At 40.8% G+C, this 17055-nt stretch overlaps 1 protein-coding gene and 1 long non-coding RNA gene across 25 annotated transcripts in view; one reads left to right on the top strand and one right to left on the bottom strand.

The window, feature by feature from the left end:
- The window catches only part of LOC145716763 (uncharacterized), a 13004-nt gene extending 12148 nt beyond the window's left edge, over positions 1-856 (bottom strand). Inside the window, exon 1 of the long non-coding RNA XR_014139641.1 lies at positions 767-856. This is a non-coding gene — a long non-coding RNA (uncharacterized LOC145716763). The remainder of the gene's footprint in view (positions 1-766) is intronic.
- DTNA (dystrobrevin alpha) overlaps positions 1-17055 on the top strand; it is a 340345-nt gene that overhangs the window by 257890 nt on the left and 65400 nt on the right. For 23 of the 24 annotated variants that reach the window (XM_081801399.1, XM_081801400.1, XM_081801411.1 and 20 more), the window contains 4 exons: positions 6750-6904; positions 10059-10164; positions 11415-11581; positions 14410-14534. In XM_081801399.1, the coding sequence (XP_081657525.1) occupies positions 6750-6904; positions 10059-10164; positions 11415-11581; positions 14410-14534 (553 nt within the window). Of the gene's footprint in view, positions 1-5972; positions 6157-6749; positions 6905-10058; positions 10165-11414; positions 11582-14409; positions 14535-17055 lie in introns of those variants that run through there. The other variant, XM_081801415.1, reaches the window with a different exon arrangement.

Genomic DNA, 17055 nt, shown 5'->3' with positions numbered 1-17055 from the left:
AGATCTGTACCTCTGAAGCGAATAATACATTATATGTTAAAAAAAAGAAGAAGAAGAAGAAGATAGCAGGAGGGGAAGAATGAAGGGGGGGAAATCAGAAGGGGAGATGAACCATGAGAGACTGTGGACTCTGAAAAACAAACTGAGGGTTCTAGAGGGGAGGTGGGTGGGGGGATGGGTTAGCCTGGTGATGGGTATTAAAGAGGGCACGTTCTGCATGGAGCACTGGGTGTTATACACAAACAATGAATCATGGAACACTACATCAAAAACTAATGATGTAATGTATGGGGATTAACAAAACAATAAAAAAAAAAAAGAATTGCACAGAAACACTACAGACTGAGAATTAACTGGATTCCAGTAAAAACATGTAGCAAAGGTGCATTGAGTAATTGTGGGCCCTTTTATGTACATTTTGTCACCAAATGTGGTAGTTCTTTAACCAAGAAAACACAGGAGTTTTGTTTTAGGTAAAGAAGCTGAGACTCGGAGAGGTAGCATAAAGTAAATCATATAGCTAAGGTGGTACCAGGATTTGAACCTGACTTTTTTTTTCTCTACACCAGTGGTTCTGAAATTTTAGGATATATAGAATCATCTGGAGGGCTCTTTAAACCATAGATTTCTAGGTCCCAGTCTCAGAGTTTTTGTTTCAGAAGACCTAGGGTAGGGGTAAGGGATGAGAATTTTCATTTCCAACTATTTTAAATTATGTATATGCTGCTGTTTAAAAGAAAAATTTCCACTTACCCCTTTCCCTTACCTTAAATATGTTGAGTTTGGGCTATAATGCTATGTGGGAAAGAGCACTGTCATGAGAAGCAGGAACCCCAGCTTGTAAGCCCAGCTATGTGACTAATTCGCTGAGTTATTCTGTGGAAGTTACTCCACTTCCTTAGCCCTCGGCTTCCATCTTTATCCCAAATTTGGGGATTTTGTTAGATACCCGGAGGGTCCCTCCCAGCTCTACTCATCTGTGACTCACAGCCTCCAGGCACTTTTCTCACCTGCTGCCTGTCAGCTTCGGAGTGTGATCTCTTTCTTCTTGATGCACAAAGAGGGGGGGAAACGAGCAAGATACAGGAAAACAAAAAACAAAAAAAAACTCTTTGTTCCTCTGGAATTCCCCAGACATACTCCAAGACAGAGTTGCGTCATTGGACCACATGGAAACCCCACAAGCACACATCTCCCCACACTTTGGGAACCTCCTTCCATGGACCAGTCAAATGCATTTCGGATTCAGAGAAGCCCAAGCAGGCTTTACAGGGAGAGATTAATTTCTCTTTAGCTAGCCTGAAAGATATTTTAAAAATTAAAAACTATCTGCCGCAGTGCTTGAGTGAGGATAATAGCTAAATTAGAAGGTGGTAGAACCAATGTCCTTTTTTAAAACACAGCTTCATAGTAATCCATGAGGCATTTCCTCTAGGGTTAGGCTGGGAAGAGAAAGCTGTGCACAGCGAACCAGGGCAGAGGAGGAAAGGCAGGGCCTTGTCTGCAGACCTCATGTCACAACTGGCCACTTATGCTGAAGACATTAGATACATGGTTTGTTTTTAAGTTTTGAGAATCATTTCCAAATACTTACTCAATGTTGTATTAATAGGGACATGGATAAAAGGATTCCATATTAACATAAGTTTCAGGAAAACTGAGAGAACCAGTTTTCTGACCTTTCTGGGGGTCCTTGGAGCCTTTCATGAACCAAGCTAATCCTGTGTCATCAAGGACCACAGTGCTTTCCATCTTTCCATTCAGGCTTCACTGGTGCAGATTTTCTCTCTCTCCTGGGAGAAGGGGTCTGGCAATCTCAGGAGTCACATCTCACTCCAGAGGCCCCCAGCCTATAAGTGTCACTGCCCAGGACTACACCAGTTACTGGTAACAAGAAAGGAATGCCCATGATAGTCATGGAGGAACCCACTCCTGCCTCCAGGGCTGGGAAATGCCACTGCTTTCCCTTCTTAGCGCAGGAAGAAATTTGGGGCCCATAAAGACCAAGGGAATGGTTGTTAGGTCAGCAAGGAACCATGTCTGCAGAGTTACAAAGCTCAAGATAACTAAGTTTCTGGGCAGATCTTCACCAACTGTGAAAGCCCGGCAGATCTCTTGCATGTCCAGGAATTCAAAGCAAACAAGGTCACCACGAGGGTCCTTTCTCCTCACCCCACCATCAGTGAGCAAGGCATGCATGCTACCTAGTGGCCAAAGGAAATCCTCTTCAGTGCAATGAAAGAAGTTGACCAATGCATGAGTCTCACTGGAAGTAGACCATGTTCTCCAGTCTGCAGAAATCAATTTCAGAGTCACAAATTCTGGAGAACAACAAAAACAGATAGTGTGATCATGAGATATATGACGCTGCCCTCTCCCAGAGTGGTGGATCTGAATCACAGCCTAATGTGTCCCCAGCTCTCTGGCTGAGGAGTCACTCTTTGTATACTTAATCCCAAGAAGGTGGTTTTCGTGGTTTCCTGGTAAGTCGATTGAGAGCAATTTGACAAAAACAATTTAACTGAAAGCACTTTGCTTAGAAGAACTCTAAAATGTTAGTCAAAAATAAATATATTCAGTCACCAATATTTCTAGTTTCAGTGATAATTATTAACTGAATACACAAATATGGGCAAATCTGCCCACAGACAGCAGAGGCTGACTCTTGATGAGCAGGATTGTGAGTGTTTTCTCTGGTCTCCTTTTGCTAGCTGCACTTACTGATAAAACAGGCAAGTAATGATTTTCTGCATTGCTTTTGTACTAAGAAAAAGTAAAATGAAAGGATATGGAATTTCTAGGTATTTGAGGGTTTTGTTTTCCCTCCTTTCAATTCTAATTCACTTTAAGCCACTATGCCACCGCTGTGCTTGTTTGCCAATTTCTCTGTTTTTGCACATAGGGATGAGAGGTATTTATTTGTTCCAAATAGCCCCTTCATGTGGGAGGGTGCCGGGCAAGAGTCATTGCTGAAAATAAATTAGGAACTTCAGAAAGCAAAAAGTGAAAGACAGAAAATTTTAAACTAAATTTTTCAAACTGCTTTCAAATGCATGAAAAGGGGCAACAATTCCATATTGCACCACCGTTTCCAACACTTGGGGCAGCCAGGAACCGATATGCAGGGTGTTCACTGTGTACCTCCGGGCAGCCTCGAGTATGAGGCTGTCCCCTGCTGTGCTGGGACACGGCAACCTAAACAGAAACCAACCTAATCAAATACCCTGTTTCTGTCGAATTGTTCTTGGTCCAGTTATAAGCTGTTGTTGTAATGAGTTGGGACACCTGTTTATGTTCTTCCTTGGGGCTCTCAGATAGTCCTAAGGATCCTAAGAAGTTCTGAATACAGTACTGTAAGCCTGGAATGTCAGGTGCTGTGCTAAAGCTTCTGGGAAGGGCTGGTTTTGTTTACAAGACTAGCCTTGTGGCAAACACCAGGTATTTGTTGAGTTTCTATAACTGAACTGGTGGTTCTGTCTCCACACCTACCCCTGGGGTAATATTTCTAACTCACTGGCCTGCCTTAAATCTTTAGTATCTCCCACAACATCTTCTGGACACAACCTAAACTCCTTAGTAGAGCCTTAAAGCTCTTCAGATCTCTACCTCATCTCCCACCATGCCCTTGTGGGCACCCACGGCCCCTGGCACAATGAACTACTTCAAGAGCCTTGAGTGCATCCTGCTTGAGCGTGCCCGTGCACATCCTGATTCTGTCTTAAAGCCTGACTAGCTCCTAACTGTCCTTTATGCTTGGCCTAGAAGTCCCATCTCTCACCTAGGAAGACCTAGAAGTCACCTGTGTAAGGAAATCTTCCCTCACTCTAGAAGCCCTCTCTTCGAGCTCCTGCTGCACCCTGTGCACCCTACGGTTCTGGTGGTCACACCACTGTGTTAGGATTCATGATGTCATAGGATGCATTCTGTAAGTGCGTCTCTGCACCCTCAAGGAACTGGGACCTCCCAGAGGTCAAGAACTATGTTCTATTACTGACCAATTCACGAAATTGGAGTATGGCCAGTAGGTTAGATAATATTAGATAAGACTAGTGTATCAATGTTAAATATACCAAAGTGGATAATTACCCTGTAACCCAGGGTAAACAAGCTATGGTCTGTGAGCTAAGACGAGTTTCCTCATTTTTAAAGGTTGTATAAAGTAAAAAGACGAGTGTGTGACAGAGACCATATATGGTCCACAAAACCCAAAATATCACTATCTGGCCCTTTACAGAAAAAGTTTGCTGACCCCTGCTGTAGTCTCATCAGAAGATAGACCCTTACTCTTAGGCAAGACACACTGGCTGTGTTCAGAGGCAAAGGCCATGATATATGCAAATTAGTCTCAATTCAGAAAAAAACTGTATGTTTGCCACACATATATACACACAGATAGACATAGACAGATGATAGATGATAGATAGATGATAGGATGATAAAGTAAATAGAATAAAGTGTTCATAGATGAATCTGGATAAAGGGTGTGTGGGTGTTCTTTGTAGTACTCTTACTCTTGCAATTATTTTGTTAAGTCTGATATTATTTTCAAATAAAATTTTGTTTTAATTCCTTAAAAAATAATATAAAAAAGAACTATGTCCTGATGTTTCTGTATATTCATTGTTTAGCACAGTTTTACACATTTTGTATGTGCTAAGTTAACTTTAGTTGAATGAATCAATGAATATAAATTCTTCTAAAATATCTATCATTGTGTGGTGCTGTCGGAAATACAGTGGTGATTTAGAGTATGATTGGGAACATTACAGAACAATCCCACTGGGGAGGCAAAGCCTATGCATTTGAAGTAAATAACAGAAAAAAATGTGATATGAAATTAACAGTAAAAATAGCTCACATTTCTGTACTATGTACTAAGTGTCAAGCACTGTTCTGTGTCCTTTACATCTGTATGTTTTTTATCTATTAATTAATTTAATCTTTGAAATACCTTCTATTTTATTACATGTACATATATTACATATTATAAGCATATTATATATGTATGTGTATTTTCATATCTGTATGTGCATATATATGTTGTTATATAACATGAGAGCCCAGAACTAAAGTACAAACACATCATTTTGATAGCTTCCTTAGAGTCCCCTCATTTCTTTTTAAAAACCAGAGTGACCATTCACAGCCCCTTCCCTTTGATCCCAGTGACCTAGCCCTAGTTTGGCTATTGCTTAACAAAACTTCATCAACACAAACAAGTTTAATACGAGCTTCAAGTTTATGAAAGGTCAGTGTTGGTACTCCTTCAGCTTTTGCTCTAGTTAGAACTGTTGTCTAAATTCTTCCCATGGGAGATTTGAAAGGCCTAGGCTACTTTTCAAAATGCATCCTGGCTTAGAAAAGTCCTGGCTAGAAGATCATCAGGATGACACAATTATAGTTGACCAACCAGCCTAAAAACACACAAGATGGCAGCTCTACTAAGAAAGTCCATTTACTTTTCCTGGGTTTCCTTTTTCTACTTTTTATTGGAACTCTTGAGTTTCTATATATGGGATTACATAACAGTTTTTTTGCTGTTGGCAACTTTTTTCTTTTTCTCTCTCTCTTTTTTTTTGACCAGTTATAATGAAACATAAGAGATAAAATGCACGAAGTTAACAATTGTGAAGGTGAATGAGAACAACATTAATTTTGTAGCTTAGGTAAAATTTCTTTAGCCTCATAATTGATGAACTATTTGAAACACAGTAGAAATCCTTTATAAATGGAGTATTTGAAGGAAATGAGAGTCAGTTCACATCCTCAAAACATAATCCAGCAAAAGCCTGTAATATGCTTAACGTCTGACTGCAGTGTAAAAACCATGTCCCCAGATTGCATTTTGACCTTGAGACATTTAGCCCAAATGAACAGAGGCAGCACATTGAATTTACAACAGTTTATCCCAACAGCTGTGCCAGCCTAGTTATAATCCAGCATGTGACAAACTGTATGAGAGCAGACGCTTTCATTCCCGTAGTGACTTCCACAGAGGAATTATAAAGTACCTTGAGAAATTATGCCATTAATATTCACTAAGTGCCCATAGTGGCAGAAACTGAAGAACAGAGGTTCAATGAAGACACAGACTCTGTCCAGGATGCCGACTTTACCTCATTGATCTTCCCCAAGGCCAGGCTTCCCCTCGACTACGTGAGTCAAAAGACCCTTCCCTGTAAATCAGGTGCCTTCCACCTGGAACACAATGATTTATGGAAAGTTTTCTGCTTCTATGGGAAGTTAATCAGGTGTTTTCGTTACATCTTTATCCCCATTGCGTCTTTCATTTTTCAATATCTTAAACCAAAACTCAAAGATCTTGGTGATAATATAGACGGATAAATAGCTAGCTAGCTAGATACCTACACACCTCAATGTTACAGTATATGTTCATTGTGTGTTTCAATGAGGTCAGCATTTTCCTCACCTATACAAAAATTCCTTCCATTGAGTGATGTATGAGCTTATAATTGACCTCAAAATAAAAATGTGATGCTCTCTGTCTTATCAAAATATGCTAATTTTAACCAAATTAGTGCTATGTTCCAGAATCAGCTACAAAAAGACACCAAAGACAACACTATGCCAGGAATATTTCAGCATAACAATTAACTTCTATGTTACTTTTTCATAAAAAAATTACTTATTCTGCTACAGTTTTTGTTATTTGCAGCAATATGTCCCACTGAAACAGTGGGGAATATATTCATGTAGTGAGTAAATATCTTTCCTTTTCCTTCCATCAGATATTTTCTCCATGATTTCTGACTCCAGTGGGGTGATGGTTTATGGACGATATGATCAGTTCCTGCGGGAAGTTCTCAAACTACCCACAGCCGTTTTTGAAGGTCCTTCATTTGGTTACACAGAGCAGTCAGCGAGATCCTGTTTCTCTCAACAGGTAGGAAAAAAAGGAAGTGTCTCTCACACAGTGGTTGTCCTTTGGTATGTTACTCCATGTCACCACTTAGACAACCTCTTCTTCACAATAACCTGTAATATCTCCCAGCCTCTGACAAGTGACCTTTGAGCCAGTAATTCAACTCAACATACCTGGAAAGTAAGAATCGGTGGTACTTCCTGACAGTGAGCCAGGCACCATGCTAAGCTCTTTTCTTGCATTGTCTAATTTAATCCTTACAACAACCCTCTACCCTCGGTATAATTGCTGTCATTATCACTACACTATCAAAAGAGCTGAATTGTCACTCAGCCTCACATGAAACACAAGTCGGAGCCAGCTCCAAGCTTCACCAATGTGCAGTAAAGGAAAGGAATCATATAGCATATGCCACACAGGAAGGCCTGACGTATGACAAACACAGCTGCCTAAGTCCCCCGCGACATGATACATTAGGGCTTCAAAGTGACATGTTTTAACTGGGGGTGGTACAAGTTAGCCCAGAGAAGATATTGAGTATAGCTCAATACTCAATGTTTGCATCTGCCCAGTCGTGTACAAAGTCTGCCTGTCCAGCACCATTCTCCAGCACAGTACAATGGTAGTTTACAAACCCATAAAGTGAAGGTTTGCTTAAAATTTTTTGAAAATCCATACTAACCAAGTATATCCTCTAAAAGGTTCCCTTACTTAAGAAATCAGGGCACAGCAGCCACTGAAAACCTGCATTTCACTGCCCACCTAGTAAACTTCATCAGTCTATTTCCTTGTGACCTAGGAGGTCAAAAGTGCCTCAGACATCCCTGCGGGTCATGGATTGATGTAGAATCATAGGTATCCATACAACTAATAAGAGGTGGGACGGTGTGATACACTAAATGCTGGCTCTGGTCCCGTGTTGTCTCATCCAGAAAGCCTTTCTGACCCCTCACACTCCCCCAGCCCTAGGCCAGCTTAGGTCCCTCATCTCTGCCCCCAGCTGCAGCACACTCCTTTCTATATTTGTCCTTCAAGTTGGTAACATCAGAATGGTTCCATTCACCTAAGCCTCCTTCCAGACCACTTCCTCACCCCGCAGTTCTCATGAGTCCTCAAGTCCTGCTGATTTCCCCATCTAAATGTTTCTCCGATCCCTTTCCTCATCCTCATCTGTTGTCTGGCCTATTCTATTAAACACCACGCTGGTCTCCCTGCCTCTGGGTTTGTTTATTTGTACATTTGTACATTTGTTGATCGTTTCCTTCACTGTGCAAAAGCTTTTTATTTTGGTGTAGTCCCGATAGTTTGTTTCTGCTTTTGTTTCTCTTAATGACTCTCTTTCTATTTTCATAGGACCTCCGTGTTCAATAAGAATTATATATGATGTTACCACTGCTCAAAATTCCTTTTGAAATATCTTGTAGACAGTCCTATTATATAATTTTTTATATATCCTCAATGATGAGAAATTTATATATGTTAAAATCATAATCACATTTTTGGAAACTGCCAGAAGTGATTTTTAGCCAGCATGATGAATGATCAAAATGGGTAAGAGCATTTGAAGTATAAAAAGAGGCAATACAAATAAAAATAATAAGACCAGTATATTTTTGTCTTTTGTAAACTGGCTGTCACAGCAGTTTGAATGATGAAATTTTACATTTTTTTGCATTGCTTCATTGGAAAAAGTACAAGCCATTCCAAGTGATTATTTTGAAAGCCAGTATTATTTTAAAATGATGCTACAAATTGTGGTAGCTTTTTCAAAAATGTTGTCTCATTACTTATACTTTACATAAAATATCTTTTAATAATAATGTTGCTATCGATCCTATAAAACTTAAGCTACTTAGTATTATGAGGAAAAGCTAAAATTATAAATATCTGCTGATAGAAAAGATTAATTAAAGCATACCAAAATATTTTGTGAGTGAATGATAAGGATTAGTGTTAAGATAGGTGCCTTGAAAAGGTGCTGTAGCTCTTCACCACTGATTTCTTGTCTAAAGATAAAAAACTATCCCTTGGCTGTCTATTCTGTTCCATTGATCTGTTTTTGTGCCAGTACGATACTGTTTTGATTACTACAGTTTTGTAGTTCATCTTGAAATCTAGAATTGTGATGCCTCCAGCTTTGTTTGTTTTTTTGTTTTGTTTTGTTTTGTTTTTTCAAAATTGGTTTGGTTATTTGGGATCTTTTCTGGAGAACAAACAGATGGTTACCAGAGGGGAGATGGTGGGGAGTTGGGGATTAAGAGTACACTCATCTCGATGAGTACTAAGTAATGTATAGAATTGCTGAATCACTATATTGTACACCTGAAACTAATATAACACTGTAGGTTAACTCTACTGGAATTAAAATAAAATTTAAAAACAAAAAGCCAAAAAACAAAAAACTATCCCACCCACCTGATATTATAATTCAAAATTTCCAAAATAGTGACTTTTGCACATAAACATGTCATTTTTTTGTCATTCATCCTATGATAATATCATGTACTCCTATAACTTCTTATTTTTTGTCATTTTGAAGGAAACTGATAATACATTCCTTTTCTACGCTGGGAAGGACCAGGATAGTGCAAACAGATGCAGACTGAATTAAGAGGAAAGAACTATAAAGAGAAAAGGGATTTTCAAAAATATAGATGGTTCTCTCCTCACAGCAAAGGATCACTCCCTCCTAACAGGACGCCCTCCTGATCTTGTATGGCAGAATCATTCATATTAACCATGAAGTATGTAGGACTTGCGGGAGTAGGGGGAGTGTGTAAAGGAGTTGTTCTACAGATGGGGAAGACCACCTGCTACAGGAATTGTGGGTCACACGGTTGGGTCAAATTTTACAGAGCAGGTCTACGCCTCATCTTCCCTCATCACTTTCATACTGTCCCTGGTTCACAAAAGCACCCCTCCCAGAACTGTTGTTCTTGTGGCAATATGGACTCAGCCTCAGAGGAGATAACCCAGTCCTACGAGTATTTAAGTGTCAAAAGCAACCAAAGGGTTTTAAATTCAGAACTGGTTCTTAACTATCAGAATATATTCTGTTTCTTTATATATTAGAGGTTAATTGGATGTCTTGTGTCTTTCATCTCAGATGGTATTTACATAGCAGGTCAATTGAAATTATTCTCTGTTCTAAATTTTTGTGGGTTTTTTGATGCAGAAAAAAGTCACCTTAAATGGTTTCTTGGACACGCTCATGTCCGACCCTCCCCCCCAGTGTCTGGTCTGGCTGCCCCTTCTGCATCGACTGGCGAATGTGGAAAACGGTGAGTAGTTACTCCTGAGCCAGGGCAGTTTTTAAAATTATTGAAATTAGGCTATCAAGTCTACCGTTATTAAGCCAAGGTCGTTTAGTAATTCTGAGTTTTGAAAGAACCTTTCTCCCTGATCAGTGAGGCCTTTGAGGTCCACTGCAAAATTAGGACTGTCAATTCCATACACTTATTAATCTCACCGTGTGTCTCTCAGAAGTCACGTGTGGCTGTAGACTTGCTCTAGCAGAAGAAGAATCTCAATAATGAATAGGACATTTTCCAGGATTATTTTTAGGTCTGAACTTCCGATATTGGTGTTCACGGCATTGACCATTCCTAGGCACTTGGCCAAGAATAGGCGGGGGAGATGGAGAAAAAATTAGATAATGGTGCCTTGCTAATCTTTGGTCATATGCTCCAAATGGAAGCTTTCGATGATTGTGGTTACATAAAGAATAACTTGACCAAAGGCAAGAATTTTTGTTTTTTAATATCTTTAGCTCATAGCATGTAGACAGTTACTTGGATTTGATTGGACGTTAGCTTCAAATCTCAAGTATCTTACCTTGCCTGCTTTATAATTCAAATTGTCTGTCAGAGAGAGTTAAGTGTTTCTCAAACTATCTGAATTAGAAGCGTATTCACATCATTTATACATCTCTTTGGGCCCTGTCCATCTGCCTCTCGGGAAAGGAAAAACAAAAATTGTTAAATGGAGGTAATGTCACTCATGAAAGAAGCCCATTCGCCACTCCATTTTTTTAACAAAATAATTCGATTCTCTCATCCAGTTTTCCTACTCTCCCTCATTCCCCTTTCCTTTTTCTCCCTCTGTTTTCCATTTCTCTAACGTCCGCTCTCCACTCAGGGGACAGTCAGTTGTGTTCCCCCGTTGTGCTTCTGAGTCTTCCAGTGAGCTGTGCTGGTCTCCTGGAGACAGGGGAGCAGCTTGGGGGAAAGGCGAGTCAGTTTGGGCAATTTATATTCTCAGAGTGTAAGAGATGGGAGTGGAGAGAGAAATTTGTGGTTAAAAGAAGACCTATCCTCCCTCCCGTTTCACTTCCTCCACCTCCACACACATGCTTGGAAAGGGTGCCGAGAGTCCAGGAATAAACATGATGCTCCTCTTGGCCAGAATTGACTATCCTCTGAAATCACGGCACACAGCAGAAAAACACAGTGCCCGTTAGGCTGCCTTTTTCCTTATTCTGGCTCAGACTTTCCTTTTCTCATTTTTTCCCCTCCATTTCCTTCCCCCGTAGTCTTCCACCCGGTTGAATGTTCCTACTGCCACAGTGAGAGTATGATGGGGTTCCGCTATCGGTGTCAACAGTGTCACAACTACCAGCTCTGTCAGGACTGCTTCTGGAGGGGCCACGCCGGCGGCTCCCATAGCAACCAGCACCAAATGAAAGAGTACACGTCATGGGTAAGGCAAGGTCCAGGCAACACTTGCCCTCGCATGTGTGAGTGGCGCTCAGAACGCAAGGGAACAGCAAGGATGGCGGGAGACTCGAGGGCAAGCCTAACTTCTACTCTAGCACGCCCCCCCCACCCCCCCCCCCACCCCCGCCACCTTACTGGGACACCTCCATTGCTGCATCTGAACCCAGTGCAGCGTCCTCGGACTTAGAGTTTAGGAAGACTCACGCTCTGTTACTCCTTGGGATACGATCAGCTCGGTACTGGTTTAGATAACAACCCAACAAGCACCTTTGTTTGAGACATAATCTCGTTTTCACAGTAAGTTAAGGTTCTTACCGAGTTTTGTTTGGTTTCAGGGGTGGGAATTGCTTAAAAGTTATCATTAGTTCCTTTTTTCTCAGATTCTGGGGTTCTGTTACATGCATGGCTAGAGCATAAAAGAAAGACGTGTGAGCCCGTGGGCTTAGTGCTGCTGTTCCGGTTTCCTTTTTTGGAGGCAGGGAGGTTGTGGCTCTATGAGCAAATCATCTTTTTGTAAAGTGTGAGTGACCAGCTTGCCAGAGGTGACCTGTGAGAGTCTGTCCATGTGATGCATGTGTGGGAGGAATCTGACTCGGTGAGCTCGGGGTTCAAGCTCAGGGTTGGTTTGCTGACCTGTGTCTCAGTTACACTCAAAGATCGGGTCCCCTGGGGTTGTTCTGTGCTTGTGTGAAAGTATTGTTCTGTGTATGGATTGGTTTTTGTGGGCTGTACCATCAGGCCTGCCAACCCCTCTTGGAGTAGTTCTTACACAAGAAAACGCAAATTTTTTTTTTTTTAAGATTTTATTTATTTATTTATTTGTCAGAGAGAGACAGAGCACAAGCAGCGAGAGAGGCAGGCAGAGGGAGAAGCAGGCTCCCCGCCGAGCAAGGAGCCCGATGCGGGACTCGATCCCAGGACCCCGGGATCATGACCTGAGCCGAAGGCTTAACCGACTGAGCCACCCAGGCGTCCCGAAAACGCAAACTTTTTATTATGAGTTTTTTCTATATTTTATATATTTCAACTAACGTATAGTCTTTACGTAAAGAGTAACTTATTGTTCTTTTTTTTTAAAAAAAAAAAAAGGAGGTATTCAGAAAACGCATTTTAAATCAGAATGTTCTTTCTAGGAATGATTATTGGGAACCGGCATTCAGAGTAAATATATTAATTTTTCAGCGTCTGTCAGATTCTAAATTCAAGTACGAGGCATCGCGTACTGAGGGCTTCACACCAGTGCAGATGCCACCTCTCACCGTCGGTTATGTCACATGCTGAGCATGGCTCCGCTAACACAGAGCATGAAATGCTATTACTACTTAGTGCAGAAGCTAGGAGAAGATGCTTTCCATTTTCTTATGGTCGATATCCTACCAATTTTCAAACTTGTTCTATCTCACGTTCTGGAGGGTTAGTGTTTGAAGATTAAGCATTTTTCTTTTTTTTTTTTTTAAAGATTTTATTTATTTATTTGAGAGAGAGAATGAGATAGAGAGCGTGAGAGGGGGGAGGGTCAGAGAGAGAGGCAGACTCCCCGCCGAGCCGGGAGCCCGACGTGGGACTCGATCCCGGGACTCCAGGATCATGACCTGAGCCGAAGGCAGTCGCTTAACCAACTGAGCCACCCAGGCGCCCGAAGATTAAGCATTTTTCAATGATTGTTTTACGTAAATGCTAACGTCAGTTTAGGAGCCTCTTTCTTAGAGGCTGTGGGCTCAAAACTCTATGGCTCTGTGGCAGGGCAATGTCTTTACAAAATAGGATCAGACCCCTCAAGAGGACAAAGACGCTCCAATGTTTGTGGACGGAAACACAAGCTGGCTGTGTTTTAGGGGTTCTAAGAATTATATCTCCTAACAAAAGCCAAAGAGGGACTTCTTGAACAGGGCTCCTATCGCTTAGCTTTTAAATAGTGAGGACAAAAGTCACTTCATTGTATTGCCAATTCTGGGCTCTCCATGTAAAAGGAAGTGACAAAATGGTACGTGGCTTCTCATGGAAAGGAAGAGCTGGTATAAAGATTTATTATATGTGGTAGATTATTTTTGATAGATTTGGCTGTGAAATTATAAGATCTACATCCCACTCGTCTAAATGAAAAAGAGATAACATGATGCTCTGGAAAGAACATGATTTTTAAAACTCCAAAGACTCCGATTGAAGTTCCCCTTTCACTTTCAACTGGATGGATCCAGCCACGCCCGAAACATCTTGCACCTGGATGCCTGTGAAACCTTCTGCTCACCTGCTTACTTCCACTCCTGTCTCCTCCCAGACGGTTTTCTGCTCTTAAGCAGGAGTAATCCTTCTATAATTAGACAGATCCTGTCACCTCTATGATTTAAACTCTTCATGATCTCCCTCTGCATTTGAGATAAAGACCACGGTCCTTGATGTGGCATAGACGGACTTTAAGGGTCTGCCTTCTTCTTTCCTCTCCAGAATGGGGTTTCTTCTTCCTCCATCTGGAATTATCTTCCCAGTCCCCGGAGTTAATATCAGAAGGACTCCTGCTGGTCCCTTAAGTCCCAGCTCAGATGTCCCATGCACAATGACTGCTTCCATTTATCACAGCATTTGCTGACACTAAGTTGCCGGAGGCAGGTACTCTGATGGATGATACCAGAACTTTAGTTCCAGCACTGAGCAAACTCCCTGACTTAGAGTAGATAGTCAAAGATTTCAAGAATAAATCAATGAATAAATGAATGAGTAAATGAATGAATATCTATTATGAAAGCAAATCATCTCCTGAAATGGTATGTAAATGTTAGTTCTTATCACTTCTACCATTCTTCTTCTTTCCAGAAATCCCCTGCTAAGAAGCTAACTAATGCATTAAGCAAGTCTCTGAGCTGTGCTTCCAGCCGTGAACCCTTGCACCCCATGTTCCCTGACCAGCCTGAGAAGCCACTCAACTTGGCCCACATTGTGTGAGTATCTCTGCCTTCCAGATGAAAAGACATCTTTCTTCATTGACACATGTTCACATCCATACAAAGGCAATTTCATATCAGTTGCTAGGGACCAAGTTTTAAATTTTAATTAAAAAAAAGAGTAAAAATAATGTGATTATAATTTTTTTATTGCAGGGGTAAACGGTACTTCTGTCTTGATGTATAAGTAAATTATGCAACACTAATGTTATTCACCTACAGGTAGAAAATATTCAAAAAGCATCATTATAAAATATAGATGTTAGTAGAGTTTTTACAACTGGACATTAGCAATCAATGAAATTAACCATAATAAGAAAATTTTAAAGCACACTGTACCTTAATATCATATGTGCTTTGAGTCCCAAATATAAAAGCTCTTTGTTTCATTTATCTGCAGAGCCAGTCATCTTAAAGATATCAGCAAATCTAAAAATTGTTGTTGTCTTATCCCAAACTACACAATTTTAGAAGAATCATGGCCCATACATGAGAAGGTGGAAAAGAGAGGTTGGTGGTAAAATTCCTCAGAACTTCCAAAAACAGACTTTAAAAAATTCTTTCTCCAAAGTCTATGTGAGTTTGGTGGGCAGAGGGGGATGTGCCCAGAAATGGTGCTCCCACCCATTCCTTCCACTTCCCAGAAGGCTCAAGCCCTGGAGCTTCTCTCAGGCCTGGGTGGCCAGATAACAGGGGAGGCTTAGGTAGAAGAAAGTATTTCTTCCTTGGTGTTATCTTGCACTCAAAAGAAGAAACAAGCTCGTCATCTGCTTCTGTGCCCAATTAGGAATTACATCATCACAGGTACCTCAGAAAGACTCTAGAAAACGTGGTTCCCCCTCAATACAAACTGCTTTTTGTTTTGCACAGTTCGGCAGGACCTACTGCACTCAGGGCCTAGGTTTGCATGTTGACATCAAGAGGCGGCAGATCAGACCTATCAATATTAGAAATCCACCAGTACAGAGTTCATGCTTCAGGCAGTTCAGACAGAACATGATCCATCAGAGGCGCCATGATGGATCTGAGCCCTTATGAAAGCAGTAACTCTGTCCTCTGATGGACCTAAGCAAATACCCTCAAATGATTTGTGCTGTGTCATGTCTATGGTTTTGTATAAATACTACGGGGCTTGGTTTGTTTGCTCCCAAGTGTGCGTGGAGGGTTTACTGCCTTCAGCAATAAACACAGCCTGGAGGCTTATGTTGCTGGCATGGGCGAAGCATCCAAAAAACTAACATAAACCAATTCTGTAGAATGTGGCTAACTTATTTTTGGAAATTTTGATCCTAAAAATAAGCCTTAAAAGAAACCAGGGATAAATAAATCTGTGGAGTATCCCAGAGGGCCAGTCACGTGCAGAAAACGACCTCGTACGAGCGATTCTTATTAAGGTCTCACTGTTTTTCCCCTAGCCAGACACAATCACTAACGTGCTAATAAATGAACAAAACTGAGTGAGAGCAAGTCTGTGCTCTCTGAGCTCTGCTGTGGAGCACTTCCTACCAGCCCAGCTGGGAGTTTCAGCCCAGAGAACGACGTTCAATCAGAGCTGATGGGTATAAGGAAACTAGAGAGGGAGTGGATGGGAATAGCCTGACTCTAAGAGCTTTGCAGCAGAACAGAATTAGGATGCTTCCTCCCACTGGGAGACAAAATTAGGAAGTGAGACAGAGTGAAATAAAAGTCAAGTTCATGGTCAGTCACACTGCAGTATTACCTAGCACAGGGCCTGTACCCAGTCATGCTCTGGCTGGTGTGTGTGTGTGTGTGTGTATTTAATTGGCTAATGAGTAAACAAATTTTTAACTGTAGAGTGGCAATCTGATCTGACGTATTATTCACTGAACTGAGGGCAGTCTCTACACAATTTGAGTTCCATGAAGAGTTTCAGGCTTCCCTTATAATTCTACACAAATGGGCCTTTTTCTGAGAAAAGTTCCATATATTTAACCAGATTCTCCAAATAGTCCTCGAATCAAAATAGTGGCCTATACTCACGGATAATATATTTTTCCAGGGTGAATGTCTTAATTTTAAAATGTGAATTGTGAAAAATATTTAATTGTTGAAATAATAGACAAGAAATTCTGCATGCAGAATGTCCAATCTCTATGAGACTGGGATTTTTTTCTATTTTTAGCTTTAGACATTTTTCTCTCATTTATTATTCAAATGTTTTTGTCCTGAACAGATAGCCATGTCTTTTTCTTTTGTGTTTTTTTTTTTTTTTGGTTGGGGATAGCTCAGACTTCTAATTTTAAAATATGCCATTCATTTAGCTATTCTAAATTACCACAGGTATGTAAGGCTACTTAAGTGGTGACATTTTGGTATTTTGGCATTTGTTCTTAGCTGTTGTATTTCTTGTTAATTTTACCATGATTAACAGTGTCTATCCTATTCAATTTCTTGCTGCCAAAAGTGATACTTGGTAAGTAGTTCAATAGTCCCCTGTGTGCTTGTAAAGACATAATCATAATTACAAGTGGTTAAGAGACACAAAACAAGTGAGTAA

Source organism: Leptonychotes weddellii, chromosome 13 (assembly GCF_054177405.1).
Source record: "Leptonychotes weddellii isolate Sample4059 chromosome 13, ASM5417740v2, whole genome shotgun sequence".
In the NCBI taxonomy this organism is placed as follows: domain Eukaryota; kingdom Metazoa; phylum Chordata; class Mammalia; order Carnivora; family Phocidae; genus Leptonychotes; species Leptonychotes weddellii.
Note: the sequence above shows the minus strand (reverse complement) of the source record. Positions and strands in the feature narration are given on the sequence as shown.